We start from the raw sequence: 20,056 nt of genomic DNA, 5'->3' as shown, positions 1-20,056 counted from the left end.
CAACCACGCAAATTGACGGTAGTGAAATTCACTCATCTGATAATTAGAAGTGGACAGATTAGAACCGTGTGGAGATTTATACACGAGGAAAGTATTCTAATAAACATATCTCAACTTTGCCTACAGCAAAAGAAACATGTGATACATTACTTTGCATTGAACAGATCAGGTTATATTAGAGTAAAAACTATTCCCGCCAAAATTAAGTCGCCTCGTCCTGTTGCTGTGCGGCGACATCGCAATCTTCTAACATGATGTTGCATGAAAAGGCAGTGTCATTTCACTTTCAATCATTGAGGATTCTATCTTTACAGATATTTTACAAAAATATACTCTCCTATTAAAAAACGCATGAATTCATCTTCAAAATGCGATTAATAACCAGAGTATTTCTATTTGAAAGACCCAGTAGTTACATGTACAAATATACGGTTTCCGTAGAATGTACAAACTTTACAAGTTCGTCAGATTATTAGAATATGTTGTGCAATTTTTGTAAATGCATGCTTTGCGTCGAAAAACATTATGTGCATAAAAACAAAATTGCATTGTGAATAGTAATTTTCCATTGTTTTTTATACCGACCATGTAAAAGCGCGTGAATTTTGTGCAAATCGACTTTCTGAGCATGGGTAACTCTACACTACTTATCCGACACTTTTTTTAATCATTGATTTTGTGGGTTTATAAATCGGTATCGATGTTTTTGTTATTATAAGACTTTTTGAAGGCCAATTTAGACAAAAAATATTGCTTTATTTAGGGTTTTAATCGTAATAATTCAGAAATCCTGGTAGACTTAATATGACATCTGCAGTGATTTTTACCGAGATTTTCCGGCGCACTGACCAGTTCCGAGCTATTCGCGTAACCGACAATAAATATAGAAAATATTCACTGGTTTTGTAGTTTATTGACAATTTGACATTAACAAATAAATAATTTAATCATCGTTCTATTTCGGCTTCTTATAATTTTCGTCTGATTATTAAATCTACATTGGGCAAAAATGCTAAATTTCATCTCGCCAATCTTATTGGTATTGGTATATCGTTACATATTATAATTATGTAAACTGAAAGAGACACAGTTTACATATTGAAGGAAAAGTTGTTATCTGCCTTACAACTTCATCCAAAATATTTGCAAAAATATAACATAAAGATATTAATACCTGTTTAAACTAGGAGACCCTATTTAACTACATGTAGTTCCGAAGCATGTATTTTTAATGACAGGATTTCTATCAATGAATACTTTTCCATGTGTTCTCATCAGAAATAAAATGTTCTTTGATAATGGAATATATAAAAGAGTGTGTAAAAAAGTGTGCCAACAACTTAGTTGAGATAAACATAATTTGAAGTAAAAGCATAATCATTTATTTAAAAAGCTCTAGTTCTGTTATATAATAAATGAAATGTAGGGACTATTGTTTCTTGCTGTGTCGCTGCTCAATTCGGATTGTAGATCTCGGACATAAAATATCGTATGTCCCAGTTTGTATAATGAACAAGACCAATCGGCTTATGAAAGGTAATTTGATCAAAACATAAGGTTAATATCTACGGCGATTGAAGATGTACGCTGGTGGTTTAAATCACCTGAAAATAATGCTGGGTCCCTATATATTTATAGATCTAAGCCTCCCCGGAAATAAGTCTTACTACAGATTCTTCATTTCTTACTACAGATTCCTCATTTATTAGCTTGGAACCTGTTTGATGATAGCACAAGTGGGGTGGGAGGGTTGTCGGCGGGAGGGTCAGTGGAATATGTCAGAACACTATAATAAAAGTAATTTATCACATAAACCGCGGCGCAGGAGTGTAATAAAGCCATTTAATAAAAACGATATTACACTAGTGTAATAACACTTTGATGTGACGTCATTTGTGCTATATAGAAACATAGCGTTAAAGCGCGCTAATGTAAGCGTTACACTATAAACCCGTCATTGAAAAATTACTCATTTTAACAGTTTACTGTTCTTATTTTATATATGTGATAAAAAGAATATTAAATTCGTGTAGATTCAATACTTAATTAATTGAACTCGTTAAATAAAACAATATTATGCTCGCCAGAGGCTCGCATAATAAGGTTTTATTCAACTCGTTCAATAAATTTAGTATTAAACCACACTCATTCAATATCCTCTATATACAAATGTAGGCTTTATTTGTCGATTCATTTTGAACAGACATGCTGAGATTTAAAAAAAATTTCAGTGCCATTGACGAAGTGTTACAAAAACTTCAGATAGACAAAGCTCATAGGAAAATTATTCTCTCGAGCTTTATACACACGGGGGAGGAAGTGTTACACGAAGGATGGAGTTCTTATGATAACTTGTTCAGGAGTTCTTGTGATAACTGTCACGGAGTTCGTCGGAAAACATCTGTATATACTACAAAAACACTCGTCAAAAATGGTTATTTTCATCGTTCGAAAATGAGGTTTAGGTGCTAAATTAAACTTTAATGATTAAGCTTGTCTTACATCTTGTATTATGTGTCAAAAACTAATTCACAGGCCATTTTTAATCGCGTCTTGCTTCAAATCTGGTAGTTTTCAGTAAAATTTCCAAATTACTTGCCAATTCAAAAGTATTTGACCGGTTTATTTCTGGTCTTCATCCTTGCCATGCATAATTACCTAATTATAATGCAAAATTGCAAACATAAAGCACCGGCTAACAGATTTATACCCGAATTTTCAAATGTCCCGGAGTTCTTGTGATAACTCTGAAGATGTCACAGAGTTCTTATGATAACTTTTGTTATTGCCAGTGTGTTTCTTGCGCTAAATCACGGCACGTTTTAGCGTTTTTATTATTCAATGAGATTGTCAATCATTATGAAATGTAGCACTCTCATCCTTTCCGCAAAAAATAGGCTATATAATGTTGGTTTTGAGTGAATTATAGTTTAAGAGATATTATTTCTTACCCCCGTTTCTTTTTTTAAAGTATTGTTTTGTTTGACACAGATTTCGTAGACTGGAAAAAGGATTTATGTACTGGTTTCCTAGCAGTTTCCGGCTCCTAACAGTATTCTGGCCCTTTATCATTTTCATCCAGGCATACAGTCTATATTTTCTCAGTTAAGCATATCTATGTCTCTTCATCAATCAGAGAAAAATTTGTTTTCTATGTAATACAACTGTTATAATAGTACAGCGATTAATATGTTTCAAAGTTTTGTCTTAGAGACCTTGCGACACATACAAGCAACACCTGGGGAATTCTAGCCCATGCACAATAACTGAAATCCCATTCTAGGTAAATCACTACTTAACAATATATTTGAAGACGACACGGAAAAGTTTGGCAAGGTATATCTATTTGAAAAAACCCAGCTTAACATTGCTTATTGGTACTGAATTATATTCAAAATAAAAAAAGGTCCGAAAAACTGCTATGAAATTTTGAATAAATGTGAGCAAAGGTGTTACATCTCAGGCCTTTATTCCATTAAAATGTAAAATAAAAGGGCAACATTAAAATAGGTAATGCTGGAAAGGTACCTAACTTTGTTCTGTCAAAGTTCGCACTCGGTAGACAGATTTTTATAAGTTAAAAAGTGCGATTTGGGACCGGGACCTGCTATGAAACAAGTAGGGCATTTATGTATGTGATAAAATGCGCTTTGAAATACTCAAATATGGTATGTTCATGTATATTTTTCTGTCGGTGTTTGATGAGTATTTCCCCTTTGTAATCTTAGTGGAGGAAACTCTGCTACTTTGCTGTAATTGATAACAAAAATATAAAGTCAAACTTAGTTCGTTCGAACCTGGAGGAACAGTTCAATTTGTTCGAGAGATCGGTAGTTAGAGCCAACCGCAGTTGAGTTTTTATCATGTATCGTACTTTTTTAAGACATAGGTGTGGAAATTATCCTCGTTATATACTTATTTATTATGGTATAAAATGATACAAATTACTTAGCCCTTAGGTAAGGGAAGCATGCCTATATCTTGTCTGCTTAAGAAAGGTTATTGCTTAAAACATGTGAAACTGGGAACAACGTGTGCGTTTTGGGACATTTTTGTTTTGTGGTTTAAGCCATTATACTGCTGAATATCAGTGGCCGCTGGTTCAATTTTTACTGTAGATGATTGCCTATCACCTATTTATCCTTTGCAGGCACTTAAGACTAAGGCTCCCACGTTTACAATTTTTTGTAAACGTTTACACGACTGCTAAGAACCGAAACGATACCGTTTTTAAAAACGGTGGTACCTCTATGTACTATACACACCATGTATTTGAGTCGCCAAATGATGTCTTTCTTTCTATTTTTAATACATGTACAAATAAAGAATGTGCAAGGCTCATCACGATTGAGTCAGCACACATTTTTTGCATTGTAACCCCAATTTTTACCAAAAATGTATTATGTCACGAGCAATTTTGCACGGTAATGCTGTGTTGAGGGTTGTAAACACCCATTTTCCGTTTGTTTACTTTGGAATAAACCACTAGAATTGATAAAATCCATGATTAAGATATTTTGTAAGACAATATGGTCATTTCGATTAAACGGTAAACAATATCGTAAACGTTTATGAATGAAAATCGAAACGAATCCGTTTAAACGTGTAATCGTGGGGGCCTAATTACTTAAGACCAACGTTTTATCCTAATTTTTTGTGCAAAGGATGTTCGTACTGCATTTCATAATGATTCACAATCTTATTGAATGATAATAAACGCTAAAACGTGCCGTGATTTAGCGCAAGAAATACACTGGCAATAACAAAAGTTATCATAAGAACTCTGTGACATATTCAGAGTTATCACAAGAACTCCGGGACATTTGAAAAATCGGTAATAAATCTGTTAGTCGGTGCTTTATGTTTGCAATTTTGCATTATAATTATGTAATTATGTATAGTAAGGATGAAGACCAGAAATAAACCGGTCAATACTTTTGAATTGGCAAGTAATTTGGAAATTTTACTGAAAACTACCAGATTTGAAGCAAGACGCGATTAAAAATGGCCTGTGAATTAGTTTTTTTAACACATAATACAAGATGTAAGACAAGCTTAATCATTTTAGTTTAATTTAGCACCTAAACTCATTTTCGAACGATGAAAATAACCATTTTTGACGAGTGTTTTTGTAGTATATACAGATGTTTTCCGACGAACTCCGTGACAGTTATCAATTGAACTCCTGAACAAGTTATCATAAGAACTCCATCCTTCGTGTAACACTTCCTCCCCCGTGATACATATCCCAATGTATTAAATATGTGTGCCATACCTATCCCACCTTCCACGGAGGAAGATCTGAAACAGTTGTCAATGCCTTTAATTATGCCTCGGATCAATTCACCCTATTTATCTCAAAATGCAGTTGATTGTCAACAACCAGGGACATATATCAGCAATCAGTATTTTCGACAGAGGCAATGACAAGAAACCACGAAAAAAGCAGAGCAATTTGTGAACAGTGTTTACTGCACAAGTTGAAGTTTGACCCACTGCATGCATGGATACACACACGACTATATCACAGTGACATTGTGCCTAAGAGAATTGAAATCCAAATTACAGGAACTGTAGGCTAAGTCTCGTTTAATTTTCCAGTTCCTTTTAAACTTTATTAAATGGACTGTGCAAGGTTTTGGCGGCATTTTTGAAGGATATAAGAGAGATGCTAAACAGTGCAGCAGAACGTAATGTAATGATATTTTACCAGTCTAAATTAAAGTTTACAAATGTATTTAATTAAGAAAAACGATACGGTTACCATGAGTTGATTAAGGCCTACATGCATCCTTTAAAGTTGTCGGATGTCTATCATGTTGAAAGCTTTCCATCTTCAGTAAACCGTTGCTACTTTTACGTATGCCGCCCCTAATCATTGGGTGAACATACATGTAATTGTGTTGGACCACAGGTGTCCAGTCTTGGTGTCTTGGCTGATATTCACCCCCCCCCCAAAAAAAAAGAAAAAAGAAATTAACAAGCCCCAAAACAACTTTATTTTTCTGTGATAAATGAAAAAAAAAGCACGAAGAAGTATAAACTAAGGTCTTGTGTATAGGGAAAAAATATTTTTAATTTCTTTCATTTATCACAGAAAAGTTGTTTTGGGGCTTTTAATTTTTTTCATTCAATTCTAAATTCTTTGAAGTAAATCATTTTCAAAAGTTACCTGGACAGACGTCTTCCCAGGCCGCACAGAAGGAACCGGAAAGCTAAAACTTATTTTATAAAAAAAAAAGAGGTGGACGAAAATAAAAGGTCACGACAGATTTGAGTACGAAATTAAATGTTTGGTATGGCTGCGTGCTGTGAGAGTGAGGGAACAGAAAATGCAAAAGGGCTTTAATATTCCTATTTAAACACCCACAATTTCATGAAGGTAATAATACTGATAATATATCTCAAAGGTAAGTTCTAGAACGAATATATGCAGAATAACTAATAAAAATTGACACAGAAAAATAAAATTTAGCACGAGCGATCTAAACTATTCGCCCCATTCACTTTTCGAACCGTATCGGCTAATTCATATTTAATGCATTCATATGGGCATTAAAAACTGTTTTAAGCATTTATTGTAAAAAATGCTGTTTTTGTCACAATAAAAATTTCATATTTGATTTTTCAATTGACCATACTGTATTCATAATAAAATTTATCAACAGGGATCAACTCTATGCAAACTGAAAGTAGATAATATAGATTGAGTAAATGTATCAGTTCTTTCTTTTCAATAATCTGTCAAAGATAAATTTATCAAACATCATAAGAAGAGGTGTCGAAATGTCTGTTCTGTAGTCTGTACAAAGCAGAGCAGGAGTGATCGAATCAATCCTCGGTGTAGTCCAACGCTCGCAATCAGTGAATCATGAGGCAAGCATAATAACTAACAAGAAATAAATAAAACCATAACGCTTAGTTAAAAAAATACATTTTCTTCGTTATTCTTTCATTAAAAAATCATTAACCTCGTTATGGTTATATGACCAAACCACAAACATATTACATTTATAATATAAGGGGAGTGTCATTGCCATCTGATTACTATTAACGTTGGCCTTAAGCCCTTATAATAATTATAATTATAATCAAAATAATAACCTCTCCATCCAGGGTTTTTTCCAGGATTTTTGGAACATGGCCATTGGGAATTTCAAGCAATATTTTGTTAAATATTGGGAAAAATTGCATGAATTAAATTTTGCAGTGATAAAATGAATACAAAAAATAACTGTCTAGGATGGCATCTGCAAACATTTAAACACCATAATAGTGAAGAAGCCTTTATTTTCAAAGTTTTTTGAATTTGGTATTCAATATTTTTATCTTGTAACTTTTCAATTGGGAATTTTTTCCTGTGGATTGGGAAAATAATGTACTATTTTCAGTTGGGAATTTGACCAAATATCAGCTTTAAAATAAACCAAACAAAATCCCTGCCATAATTCTGTTAGAAGTACATTTGTAGGTTTAAGTTTTTTAATTTTGACAAATCAAATATGCAATATTTCTTTTTCCTTTCAGATGGTGTGAAATGTAATGCATAGCAGAAGAAATTTTATGAAGTACATGTAGTTATAAAAATAAGAAAATTATGTCGTTGTCCAAAAGGAAAAGTTTGGATGATAACACTGATGAACCTGACTTGAAGAAAGTAAAGGAATTCTCAGATGTTGAAGGAACAAATGGACATCAAAATTGTGCAGTTGTAGATGGTACTCAAGAATATGATCTTGAGGACTCAGATGGGTTTGAATTTGACCCACAATCTACCTTGAAACAAGATTCATTTGATGGTAATGCAGTAATTGATAGTGAAGCCATTGCCAAGTTGCAAAGAGAAATAACAGAGGAATATGCAGCAGATATTGATAGTAAGAGTGGAGAGGGACATGAAAATCCATCCACCACCAAAATATCTATGGAAAAGATTGTTTCTATTCAAAAAGATGCAGAACTTATTAAAGGAATCATACCAGGCAGTGACATTGAAACAATTTATGATAAAATTATGAAAAAGAGGAATATGAAAAATAGGGTAGATGTTGTAACAAATGATCTTCTTGAAGACAGTGAAAACATGAATGCATCAGCTGTTAGCAGTGCGTCAGATAGTTCAAGTGATGAAGGAATATTCAAAGAAATAGCTGAAGTTCTTATTGTGAGACCAAATGCTGATCCTAACAGAGTGTACGATCTTTTGGATCAGTTAACCGACACTGAGAATAGAGTTGAAAAAGTTCTTGGCAAGTTAACTAGTGCTGATGATTTACCATCAAGAAGTGGGTCGGAAACATCTGCAAGTAAATCAGAATCATCAAATGTAGAAAAGTCAGACTCTTTTAAAGGAAATGATCCATTTACGGATCCGGAATTTAGGAAGAATCCATTATTTAATGATTTAAGAACGTTACGTAAAGTGTTACCAGAGAAAGATCCAAATGAAATATATGCTTTCTTGGAAGCACACTATGACAAAGCCAACAGAGTGCAAATTGTTATTGATGAACTTACTAAATCGGAGAGCCAAGAATCCTTATCTCTACCAACAGCAGATTCTTCTGAGGATTTTGATAGAGGAAAAGCACCACTTACTGCTGTAGACAAATTCCATGCAGATTTAAATGAACTCAAAGAAATATTCAGGGACTGTGATCCAAATTATCTTTACAATAAACTAGAAAGTAGATCAGGTGAAGCAGATAGAGTACAAATAATAGCTGCTGACCTGTTTGAACATAAAAATTATCCAAAGTTGAAAGATATCAAGGAAAAAGAAGAGAAGGAAGATCTCAAGGATAAGATTGTTAATATGAAGTTTGATATGAAAACATTTTTGAAGAAGTTCACAAATCCTATGGAATATTTTCAGAACACATCTCGCACATTAAATCAGAATTATAAGGACCATGTATTGGTCTATATGAAGAATACATATCCTTTCTTGAAAGTTGGATATATTAAGAAAGTGTTGGAGCAACATAATTACCACTTAAGTCCAACAGTGAAGATGGTAGACCAAGAATTGCAGCTAATTGCAGGTATTAATGATTTTTTTTGGTAAGTCAGGACTTTTTTTCACAGAAGGTTAAGGAAGCAACTCTACCCTTAGTTTTTTTTTTGGGGGGGGGGGGGGGGGAATTATACAATATATTTTCAAAAGGGGAAGAAAAAACTTGATGTAAATTTCATTTTTGGGGAAAACTGCATGATTTCAAAGAATCTTTTAGGGGAAGCCACCCTTAAAACGGTCCCTGCTATAGAAGAAAAAAAGGCCTTGTAAATGTTATTTATAAAACTATTAGTATTAATTGTTTTCCTGATTTTATAGGGGTTATAATAGACATGTACAGATTTATTATATGAGTGAGGTAGGATTATCATAAGTGGCACTAAGAGGCTCATTTTGGCCCTTGAAGTGTTTGATGAGTTTATAAAAGATATTCGATCATTGATTATGCTGAAAAGTGGTCTTTATTTATATTCATAATTTTATCTCATATGCTACTATGCAAGGTAAAACTAAAGAAAATCTTGTGTTCACGTTCTGTTTCTAGCAGATTCTGAGATACTTTTGTTCAGAATCACATTCTCCTGGAAGACAGGGCTATTGCCTTTATGAAAAAAAGACACAATATATCTTGACTTGGGCATGTGAAGTAGAGCTGGTTCAAGTCCATCATGTGAAACATTTAAAAAGATTATTAAAAATGGTCTTAAAAATCAACTTCTTATATATTTGTTTGTTTTAAACAGATAGACCTTCCAAGAAAAAGCGGGTTACACCCAGATTCGAACATCTTGATTACCCGGAAAATCCTGATGAACCATTTTTCCAAGAAGTAATGTTTTGCAATCATAGGCAAGAGATTAAAGGTTGGTATTCTGATACATGAAAAATTGATATGTTAGTAAAGAGGTTCTTTAACATCTAAATCGAGTTGAATGTATTTAAGATTTTGTAATAATTTTGATCCATGAAGTTTATTTACAGCCATTTCAATAAACTCTATTTAAAAAAAGGTCTGTTTTAGATCATGAATGTATAGTGTACATGTATTTGATTTTATTGCAGATTACATAGGTGAGCAGACACGGGCGAGAAATTTGAAGATTGAGGCAGCTAGGAAGAATGGAGAGTTGTTAGAATGTGGTTGTTGTTTTGACGACGAGTGTTTATTTGAGGAGATGGCAGCATGTGCCGATGGCCATATTTTCTGTAAGGAATGTATACGACGGTCAAGTGAAGCAGCAGTGGGTGAAGGAAAGACAAAGTTTCTCTGCCTAACAGGTTAGTTTTCTGTCAAAGTTAAAATATCTAAGGGGACGTCAGTGGTAAAATTTGTGTAAGTTACTTACGTAGAGCCCTAAGAGTCACTTGCTATCACAACTTGGTTTATTTTAGGTAGCTATCCAAATTGAATCTCCTACTCAAAGTGTCCACTATTTTCCAAGTAAAATTTTTCTGTCAAAATCAAGTTGTGAAAATCTGTTCTGGCATAAACAGTCTTCCTGCATCAGTAAAGATGGAGAGTCAATTTCTTATTGAGGGATTGCTTAGTTTATTGGAGCTGGGATTTCATATGGGTTCCCCTAGGGTTAAGGTCAAGGTCACTGTTACTAAGAATGGAAAAAAATGTTTTCGGTCGATAACCTTGTGTGACTTAAAAATGATCTTGGGAGGAATATATTGAGACATTGAGATTTCAACAAACAAGTCTTTTTTTTTTCAGCTAAGTATGTCTCTCTTGGCATTTTGGGCAAACAAAGTCCCATTGTAAATGATATGAATAACAATATCACACTATGGTAAACCTAATTGAGAATTCCTTAGTAGCGTCCATGGTTGTATCAGGGCTCACACTGGCTCAAATAAAATAATAGCCAATATTTTTAACTTAAAAAAATAATAGCCAAAAGTTCAGCGGACTTTTCACGATTTAGTGATAAACAACATAAGCAGTTGATTAAATAAACATTACATATGAAACTTTTTCAGTTTTATAAGGATTCTCAAATAAACTTATACATTTGTGTATATTGATAACTAACTTTTTTACATAGAACCACAACTTTAATTGTTATTATATAACAGAATAAAAATGTTATATAGTATAATTACTGTATAACAATAATATTAAAGATTCATTATAACTTTACATAATGCTGTTATCAGACAATCGAATCATATTTTGTTCGCTATTACCACTGTCAATTTCCACATTTCACACAGAACTGGAGTAGATCTAGGTCATATTAGCCTATAGAAATAACACTTGCAAACTCATTCACAGAATGCAGCCTTTTTTCTGAATAACTTACTGAAAAAAATGTCATCATTACCAATGTTAAACAAATTTTCTGCCATAATAGTAAAGATTTTTAAACAGAACATAGCTTATTTTCACCTTTAAATAAATATCAAAATTATCGGTGTCGCGAAAATATGTGACAATCGGATTTTTTTTTCTGTTTTCTGAAGAAATATTCACAAATTTGGTTGTTGTGCAAATAGTTGTTTGGAAGTAAATACTTTTTAAATATTTTATCATTGTTTTCCACTGGCGATTTAGTCAAGCAGCTTAAAAGAAAAAAAATCAAAATTTGCCATTACTGCAATTTACGGTAAATTTTGGGTTGGTCAAAATCCAGTTTATCAATTTTAAGACGATTTTTGTAGCTTATTGACGGATTTTTGATGGCTATTAAAATGCTGGACAATATCTTTTAAGTACTTATATAATTTTACATCTAGCATGTATTTTTATCACCTGCATGTATTTTTATCACCTCGGGCAATAGTAAGCAATGCGTGACCGATAAAATTGACACTCAATTAAATCTACGCCGCTGGTGTTAATTGGGACTACTGCAGTCTTTATCGATTATTACACCTTATATAAACACTGTTGGAAGTAAAAAATAATCACCAGATTTTGTAGCCAAAATGCAAAAATAATCGCCAATCTTATAAAATAATCGCAAATGGCGACTATGGCGACTGACAGCGTGAGCCCTGTTGTATGGTTAAGGTCTTTGACTTCAAACCTCAAGGTAGAATTATGGAATGTCGTTGGTTCTACTAAGCTGTCCATTTGTGCCTAAAATAATGCACAGAGAGACCTGATGTCTTTTTCTACCAGGAAAGTTGGAAAGTCGCAATTTGACCTTTACTCATGTATTTCAGTGATCATTGTGAAAAGTGGCTTATTAAAAGTTTTAGGTTTATTTGTTTAATTTTTTTACTAGATAATGTTAAAAGAACTCCACTGAGGTTTAAAGTATGAAAACAAAAATATTTTTAATTTTTTACATAGATCAGAAAGTTCAATTAGAAAGATACACAAAAGATGATTAAGAGATATGCTAAGAAATGAATTGAAAATTATATTTTTGTGCTATTCATAGCCTGATTTGAGTAAAAAGAGTTGCAACGCTTTTCAAGTTTAGGTCATTTTTCACACTTAAAATAATTATTCTGGAAAAATGGAGTGAGCAAATGATCTGAAATTTTCAACACAAGTTATTGGTCTATCAAATGAAACATTATGTCGAAAAATTATTTTCAGCCCTGTGATGTCAAAAAACGTCAGTGGAGTCCCTTTAAGATAGATTTTGAATCAACAATTTTACTAACATTACATATATTACAGGAACATGTGAGTTAGAATTCCCGCTGACTGTGTTACAAGAGCTTCTTCCAGCTACAACGTTTTCACTTGCTTTACGCAAGATGCAAGAAGAAGAACTAAGGCAGGCAGATATTCCTGACCTAGTTAGCTGCCCCTTTTGTTCTTTCGCTACTATAATCCCTGATCAGGACGATAAAGTATTCAAATGTCTGAATCCAGAGTGTCTAAAGGAGTCATGCAGGTTGGTTCTTTAAGTAGATTTGTGTCTGAAAATTTTTAAGCATTTTCTTCCTTTGAGGTGTTATTTCTGACATATGTTTTATTTAGTAATTGTAATACTCGTTTCACTAAATTTTAAGTGATAATGGTGAGAAAAATGTCTTATTTGTCAAATTATTTTTTATGAAAGAATTTTAATTACTTTAAAGGGTATAAACCTACATCATATGAAATATTTTGATAAAATTAATCAACAGTAAAATTATATTGTGTCCAAAATCATACTGGTGATTTTCCAAAGAGTTGTAACATGGAATGTCTCTGTTATTGAACACGCATTTATATTGAACATAAACAGAGTAATGGTCTGGAACAAATATTTATTTGATATTTAAAGTAGGGTTTTATCCATTTAGCAAGTATTTTGAGTACAAGTCATTAGCATTTAAGGCAATTTACTACCATATTTCTTTCAAACAAGCATTTTTAAAGTATTCAAATAAATTTTTTTTGCAGTAGACATAATATAGCTTTATACACTTTTAACTGTATAAAAATAAAACATACTTGATTTCCTCAAATGTAATAGATTATGTATGAGATTAGGTAGCTTAGCTTGGCACTGAATTTTACACAAATAGCAAAATCACATTGATCTCAATGCTTCTCCTGAATTTTCAGAATATTAATATTTAACTTGTACAAACACAAACAAAATTTGAGCCGCGTCATGACAAAACCCATGTAATGCGTTTGCGACCAGCATGGATCCAGACCAGCCTGCCCAGTCTGATCAGGATCCTTGCTGTTCGCTTACAAACCCTATAACAAGTAGACAAACTGATAGCGAACAGCATGGATTCTGATCAGACTGCGCGGATGCGCAGGCTGGTCTGGATCCAAACTGGTCGCAAACGTGTTCTGTTGGCTTTGTCGTGACGCGGCTCAAATCTTAAATGTATTATTCAGTCATTTGTTCTCTTTTGTAAGCCTTGTCCAGCTGCTTAGCTCTATAGGGAGAGCATCAGATATGTAATCTCTGTGACAATTTATCTGGGACATATAGTCTAGTCTAAAAGTCATTTGTCTCCCGCTAATGATTTAAAAACAATGTTGGGTAACAAGTTGATCAGTTTTGGAGAAATTGGCAAGTACTGGTTAGTTATCCAGGATAGGCGATGAGGTTGGCAGACTGCAGAGATGTGACCGAAAAATTGTGTTAATTTTTTTTTTTTAAAGGGGACAAATAAACTTCTTTTTGTTAATTTCATTTAAGGGATGAGAGAACAACTTTTTTTTTCAGATAAATCATACTTTCAATGAAAAATATAATTATGATTACAATTTTTTTTTCAATACATTTTAGACTATGTAAAGAGTTGAACCATATCCCACTAAGATGTAATGAAGTTGAGAAACAAGGTGCAACAAACATGAGGACTTATATAGAAACCAAAGTATCAGAGGCAATGTTACGTATTTGTCCAAAGTGTAAAAAAAGGTAAGTTCTAGTATGTTGTCTGGTTGTTTTTTCTGAGAAGTTGGGAAGAGGCCATAAGATTAGATGATGTTGAAATAACAAACAAAAAGTACAGGTTAAGAACTAAATCAATTTCATAGCTAAATCAATTTCATTTAGAACTGTATGTTACATTTGCTATAAGGGCTGTTGCCTATTCTTGAAGACCTTAAAGAGGTCAGCAAATTACTGATATATCAGTTAATAATATATTTTTGATAAATTTTCAGATTCTACAAAGTGGAAGGATGCAATAAGATGACATGTACATGTGGAACATCAATGTGTTATGTGTGCAGAACACCATACATAGATTATGATCATTTTGATAATGGAGGGTAAGTGTTTGTAAAGTATATATATTAAACCTGAATACAAGAAAAAACCCACTCACTTGCTTCCAGGTTCTATTTTTTTTTTGTGGCGACATATAGGGATCATTTCTCTGTCATCTGTCTGTCTGTCCGTCTGTCTGTCCGAGCAAACATTTTAGGTTTAGGGGCTTAAAAACAGTCAAGAGAACAATAGGTTCATTCCGTGATCAAAGGGTTTAGGGGCTAGTAGCCCTTAAGATAACAAAGAAAATAGCCCCTAAACCCAAAATGTTGGAACGTCCGTCTGCCGTCCATCACAAAACTTGTTCAGACTACTCATAAACTACTGGTGCAATTTCATCCAAACTTTACAGGAAGGATCAGTACCAAGTCTAGTTGTGCTTATTGTCAGCATTTTCCAGTTCAATGATTTTTGTCAGTGTTATGGCCCTTTAATAATTTTTATTTTTAAAAGTTTGTCCAGAATACTTCTCTTATACCACGAATGCAATTTCAATGAATCTTTACAGGATTGATCTGTAGCTCAAGTCCTTGAGCATATTGCAAGGGTTTTCAGGTTGAATGATTATTGGCTGAGTTATGGCCCTTTGTTAAAAAGGTGTTGTTTTTTTCTGTGTGTTGCCAGATACACAAAAGCTTGTCCGGACTACTCCTCAAAAACTACTGGTGCAATTTTATTCAAGCTTTACAGGAATGATCAGTACCAAGTCTAGTTGTTCACTGTCCGTCTGTCACAAAACTTGTCCCAACATGAAATTGGCCATCATGAGGCGACACATGTGATTACTGATCGCTCTTGTATCGAGAAAGACAGTGTTTACCAAACATTAAACAAAAATGGAAGGATTGAGGTTCATGGCTTACTTGGCCCGTTGATGTATTTCATTTGGAGGGGGTAAGATATCTGCTGCCTATCCAGCTGTTAAGAAATTAAGATGCAGATAAATTTTAGGATACTTTTCTAAGTCAGATGGGGACATAAATTTTGGCTGCAAAGCCAGTGATCATAAAATTATTTAGCTTGGCATCCATAGTTACAATGAAATTTCCTACAGTGTTTAGTTCAAGTGAATAAGTCAAACATATGATAAATTAAATATTGCAGAATGTATAATATTTAACTCTCAATTCTCTTGTTTATCACATTGATAAATTGTTTAATACAGTTAAAACGGATACTGATCAAATTTTTGATAATATTCATAACGGCTTCTTGAATGAAAAAAAATTATTCAATGGATATTTTGTCTTATATGAGTCCGAATATACCATAAAGTTATTTTATGAAGAAAATCTAAGTGCTGTTGAAGAGGGGTGTCCTGGTTAGCAAAAATGCTTGCTGTTTAAAAAGATGATCTAATAACCATGTTAAACATTTAAGAAAAAGAATTCTTAGATTTAAAGAATTAACTTTTTTTCTTTATTAAAAGATATGAATATAAATTATATTTAGTTGGTATTTTGTTGTACACAACAAGTTTACAAAAGATATTTAATTTAAGAGTAGTCATATTCCCACTACTGACTAGGGCCATATCATACACAATAAGATAGCATGCAGTTGGAAAAAAAAACCCAGGTCTTTACAACTAAATTAAAAACAAAATGTCTTATTTTATCATAGTAAAATAAAGGTTCTTAAAATATATACCAAATTCATTAAAACGGATGAACATAACCCTCCTTAATGTTGAGCACTGTAGAAAGTTATGAGGACTGACTTTTGAAAAGTTTAGTTTATATTACTAGTTATAAAATGTTTTTGACAGACAATATGGGCCTATATAAACACATACTTGTTCAAACAGTCATTAATAAATAGCCATATAACCTCTCAAGGATATCTATAATGAATTTATTATGCAGCAAACTTATTTTATTACAGAAAAATATGAAATTACTTTATAAACCAATAGCAGCCATGTATAAATTTTATAATATAAACATCATGATTATACAATGAAAAGCAACTTTCAAAACTTACAGTATTTTAATCTAAATTTATCAATAAGCCCATGACATTGTTACTGTTTAATTTTCAGTTGTTCAATAGATAGTGATGTAAAAGACCTTCATGATACAGAGATGATGGAAGCTGCCAGGAAGGCAAAGGAGGAGTATCTCAGGGATCACCCTGACCAAGATCCACAACTAGATACAGATACTCTCATTAACAAATGTAAATATGAGCCGTGTCACAACAAAACCAACATAGTGGGTTTGCAACCAGCATGGATCCAGACCAGCCTGGGCATCCGCGCAGTCTGATCAGTATCCATGCTGTTCGCTATCAGTTTCTCTACTTTTTAGAGGGTTTGTAAATGAAAAGCATGGATCCGGATCTAACGACTGCAGACTGCACGTATGCACAGGCTGGTCTGGATCTATACTGGTCACAAATCCACTATGTTGGTTTTGTTGTGACACGGATCATATATTGTTCAATGTAATATTGTTAAAAAAAAAAATACCAAAAAATGTAAGTATTGGCTTGGTCTGTTTAAATGTTTTAAATGTCATGAAAACACTGGTATTATTAGTTTGTTAGCCTGTTTTTTAAGCAAATTTCAACTACTTTTTTGGTCATATTTCTGTAGTCGGAACACCTAACCAGCTTTCCTGGAGAACTAGTTAGTAATAACCAATTGCTCAGCAAGATACTGAGTACTTTTCTCACATAATTTCTGAAGCAGAGTTGGGAGAAAATGGAGAAAATGAATTGTTTTATAGCAGCGCGCCTCCAGATTCATGCTTATTGGTATGAAAATGTATTTAAATGTGCAATATTGTGAAGTAACCAAAAGAAAGTAATTTACTCATTATCAATGGCACTTTCAAATTATGTAAATAACCAAAAAGTGGACAAAATATGCATAAATTGCCCTTACTGTGTTAGTAACTCAGTAGAAAGAAATGTGGTTGTAAATACTGAAAAATCAATCATTAATCGCACATAAAATGCAAAATATTACTTGAATCTTGAAACCTTTTATTTTTCCTAACATCTTAGTACATTTTTCTCAAGTGTGAATTTATTGAAATTTTTTTTACTTATCTAGAGGCATGTAGCTTTAAGGCTTTTAGACATCAGTGCAGCTTCTTGAATAGGTTATAATTAATTCTAACATGACCCGCATTTTTCTCTATTGAACATAGAAGAACCGAAAGTGTGTGTTATTATGCTATAAAATCACTGTTTGACATTCAATATTTAGACAAGTGACGTAATCATTTCACACGTGATGTAACCCTAAAAATGTGACGCGCTGATAATAAGTACAGAAACAAATCAGGCACAATTTAGCTTAATATCAGGTACACCAGCATTTATTTTGTTGATGTCGTGTTAGAATCGAAATAATATATTCAAATCGGTGATTTTATCGCTTGATAACATCACTGTTTGCCATTCAGATGCGCATCATTATATCACTAGTGCTACGCCCTCGTGATATAATTCCTCGCATCCGAACTCCAAACAGTGATGTTATTGAACGATAAAATCACTGTTTGGGATATATTTTTTCTTAATTATCATCATTTTAAAATCCTAATTTTTTTGAAAGTCAATGAAAAAGTACAAAAATGCATAAATTTTATTTTATTCATAAATTTAATCCTTTCAGTAAAAGGGGCCTGGAATGATGAGATAAATGATGGATACGATGATGATAATGATTACGATGACTAATAGATGATAATGATTATGATGACTACTAAAGATGACTTTCCTGGTGATGGCTTGATGGAGGTCAGACTGAGAACTATTGAAAACTTATCAAATGAACATCAGGTTTTTCATTAGTTGTTTAAGAAAGAAAAAGTATTAGATGTTAGTGCAATAACTTATCGTGATATTCTTAAATTTAAGAATTTAATGAATCAGTCTTATTGAGTATGAAGGGCCAAATTGAAGAAATTCAAGAGAGTGGTTAGGTTCTGGAAATGCAATAGCAGTAGCTATGTGCTGACTGTGTGCTGCAGTACTACATTGTGAGACAGACAGACTGTGTGCTAAAGTACTAAATTTTTAGACTGACTGTGTGCTATAGAGCTACATATTCCAGGAAAGACGTTGATTATAGAGATATTTGATAATGTGCTGGTGATAATTGTAGTGATTAGTATTCAGTAGGATTTACCTCAGGTAGGATCTTAGTAACATATTGATGAAAGTAATTAAGTTTCTCTACATAGCAATCTTGGAAATGTTTTGTGTAAGAAACATCATTTTTTGTATGTTTTTCCTTTTTATGCCACCGCAGCATCTGTGATGCGGTGGCATATAGCGATTCACCTGTGTGTGTGTGCGTGTGTGTGTGTGTTTGTTTGTTTGTTTGTGTGTGTGTGTGTTATATAGATTATATAGTAAACTTAAAAAATCTTCTTGTGAAAAACCACTTGTCCAATTTCAACCAAACTTGGCAGGATTGATCCTTGGGTGAAGGGCTTCCAAAGTTGTTCAAAGAATTTTATTCCATGCAGAAATCTGGTTGCCATGGCAACCAAAAGGAATTATAAGAATAAATTTAGAAAATCTTCTTGTAAAGACCCAAAAGGCCTAGAGCTTAGATATTTTGCATAAGGCATTGTATGGTAGACCTCTACCAAGATTGTTCAAATTATAGCCCTGGGGTCAAAATCGGCCCCGCCATGGGGGTCATTGATTTTCACTATATGTACATATAGTAAAAACTTAAAATACCTTTTTGTAAAGACCCAAAAGGCCTAGAGCTTAGATATTTTGCATAAGGCATTGTCTGGTAGACCTCTACCAATATTGTTCAAATTATAGCCCTGGGGTCAAAATCGACCCTGCCCCAGGGGTCATGGATTTTCACTATATGTACATATAGTAAAAATTTAAAATACCTTCTTGTAAAGACCCAAAAGGCCTAGAGCTTAGATATTTTGCATAAGGCATTGTCTGGTAGACCTCTACCAATATTGTTCAAATTATAGCCCTGGGGTCAAAATCGGCCCTGCCCCGGGGCTCATGGATTTTCACTATATGTACATATAGTAAAAATTTAAAATACCTTCTTGTAAAGACCCAAAAGGCCTAGAGCTTAGATATTTTGCATAAGGCATTGTCTGGTAGACCTCTACCAAGATTGTTCAAATTATAGCCCTGGGGTCAAAATCGGCCCTGCCCCGGGGGTCATTGATTTTCACTATATGTACATATAGTAAAAACTTAAAATACCTTCTTGTAAAGACCCAAAAGGCCTAGAGCTTAGATATTTTGCATAAGGCATTGTATGGTAGACCTCTACCAAGATTGTTCAAATTATAGCCCTGGGGTCAAAATCGGCCCTGCCCCGGGGGTCATGGATTTTCACTATATG

At 33.3% G+C, this 20,056-nt stretch overlaps 1 protein-coding gene across 1 annotated transcript; it reads left to right on the top strand.

Annotated features, from left to right (window-relative positions):
- The first annotated feature begins 6,302 nt into the window (after nucleotides 1-6,302).
- On the top strand, nucleotides 6,303-18,954 carry LOC132754984 (uncharacterized). The gene is made up of 9 exons (XM_060745748.1): nucleotides 6,303-6,410; nucleotides 7,528-9,044; nucleotides 9,760-9,879; nucleotides 10,079-10,294; nucleotides 12,657-12,876; nucleotides 14,221-14,355; nucleotides 14,604-14,711; nucleotides 16,751-16,887; nucleotides 18,335-18,954. Exons 2-9 carry the CDS (start codon nucleotides 7,598-7,600, stop codon nucleotides 18,397-18,399), a joined length of 2,448 nt encoding a protein of 815 aa, XP_060601731.1. The 5' UTR covers nucleotides 6,303-6,410; nucleotides 7,528-7,597; the 3' UTR covers nucleotides 18,400-18,954.
- Nucleotides 18,955-20,056: the final 1,102 nt, after the last annotated feature.

The sequence above is a fragment of the Ruditapes philippinarum genome, unplaced genomic scaffold (genome assembly GCF_026571515.1).
Source record: "Ruditapes philippinarum isolate M1 unplaced genomic scaffold, ASM2657151v2 ctg5104_1_1_1_1, whole genome shotgun sequence".
Classification (NCBI taxonomy): Eukaryota; Metazoa; Mollusca; class Bivalvia; order Venerida; family Veneridae; genus Ruditapes; species Ruditapes philippinarum.
This window is presented reverse-complemented; position numbering and strand designations above follow the sequence as displayed.

What these genes read in the sequence shown, in the direction of transcription:
- LOC132754984 (XM_060745748.1), top strand. Translation starts at nt 7,598, where the DNA reads ATGTCGTTGTCCAAAAGGAAAAGTTTGGATGATAACACTGATGAACCT. An exon ending in AGAATTGCAGCTAATTGCAG is followed by an intron (nt 9,045 to 9,759) that starts GTATTAATGATT and finishes TGTTTTAAACAG; the next exon opens with ATAGACCTTCCAAGAAAAAG. An exon ending in AAAGTTTCTCTGCCTAACAG is followed by an intron (nt 10,295 to 12,656) that starts GTTAGTTTTCTG and finishes CATATATTACAG; the next exon opens with GAACATGTGAGTTAGAATTC.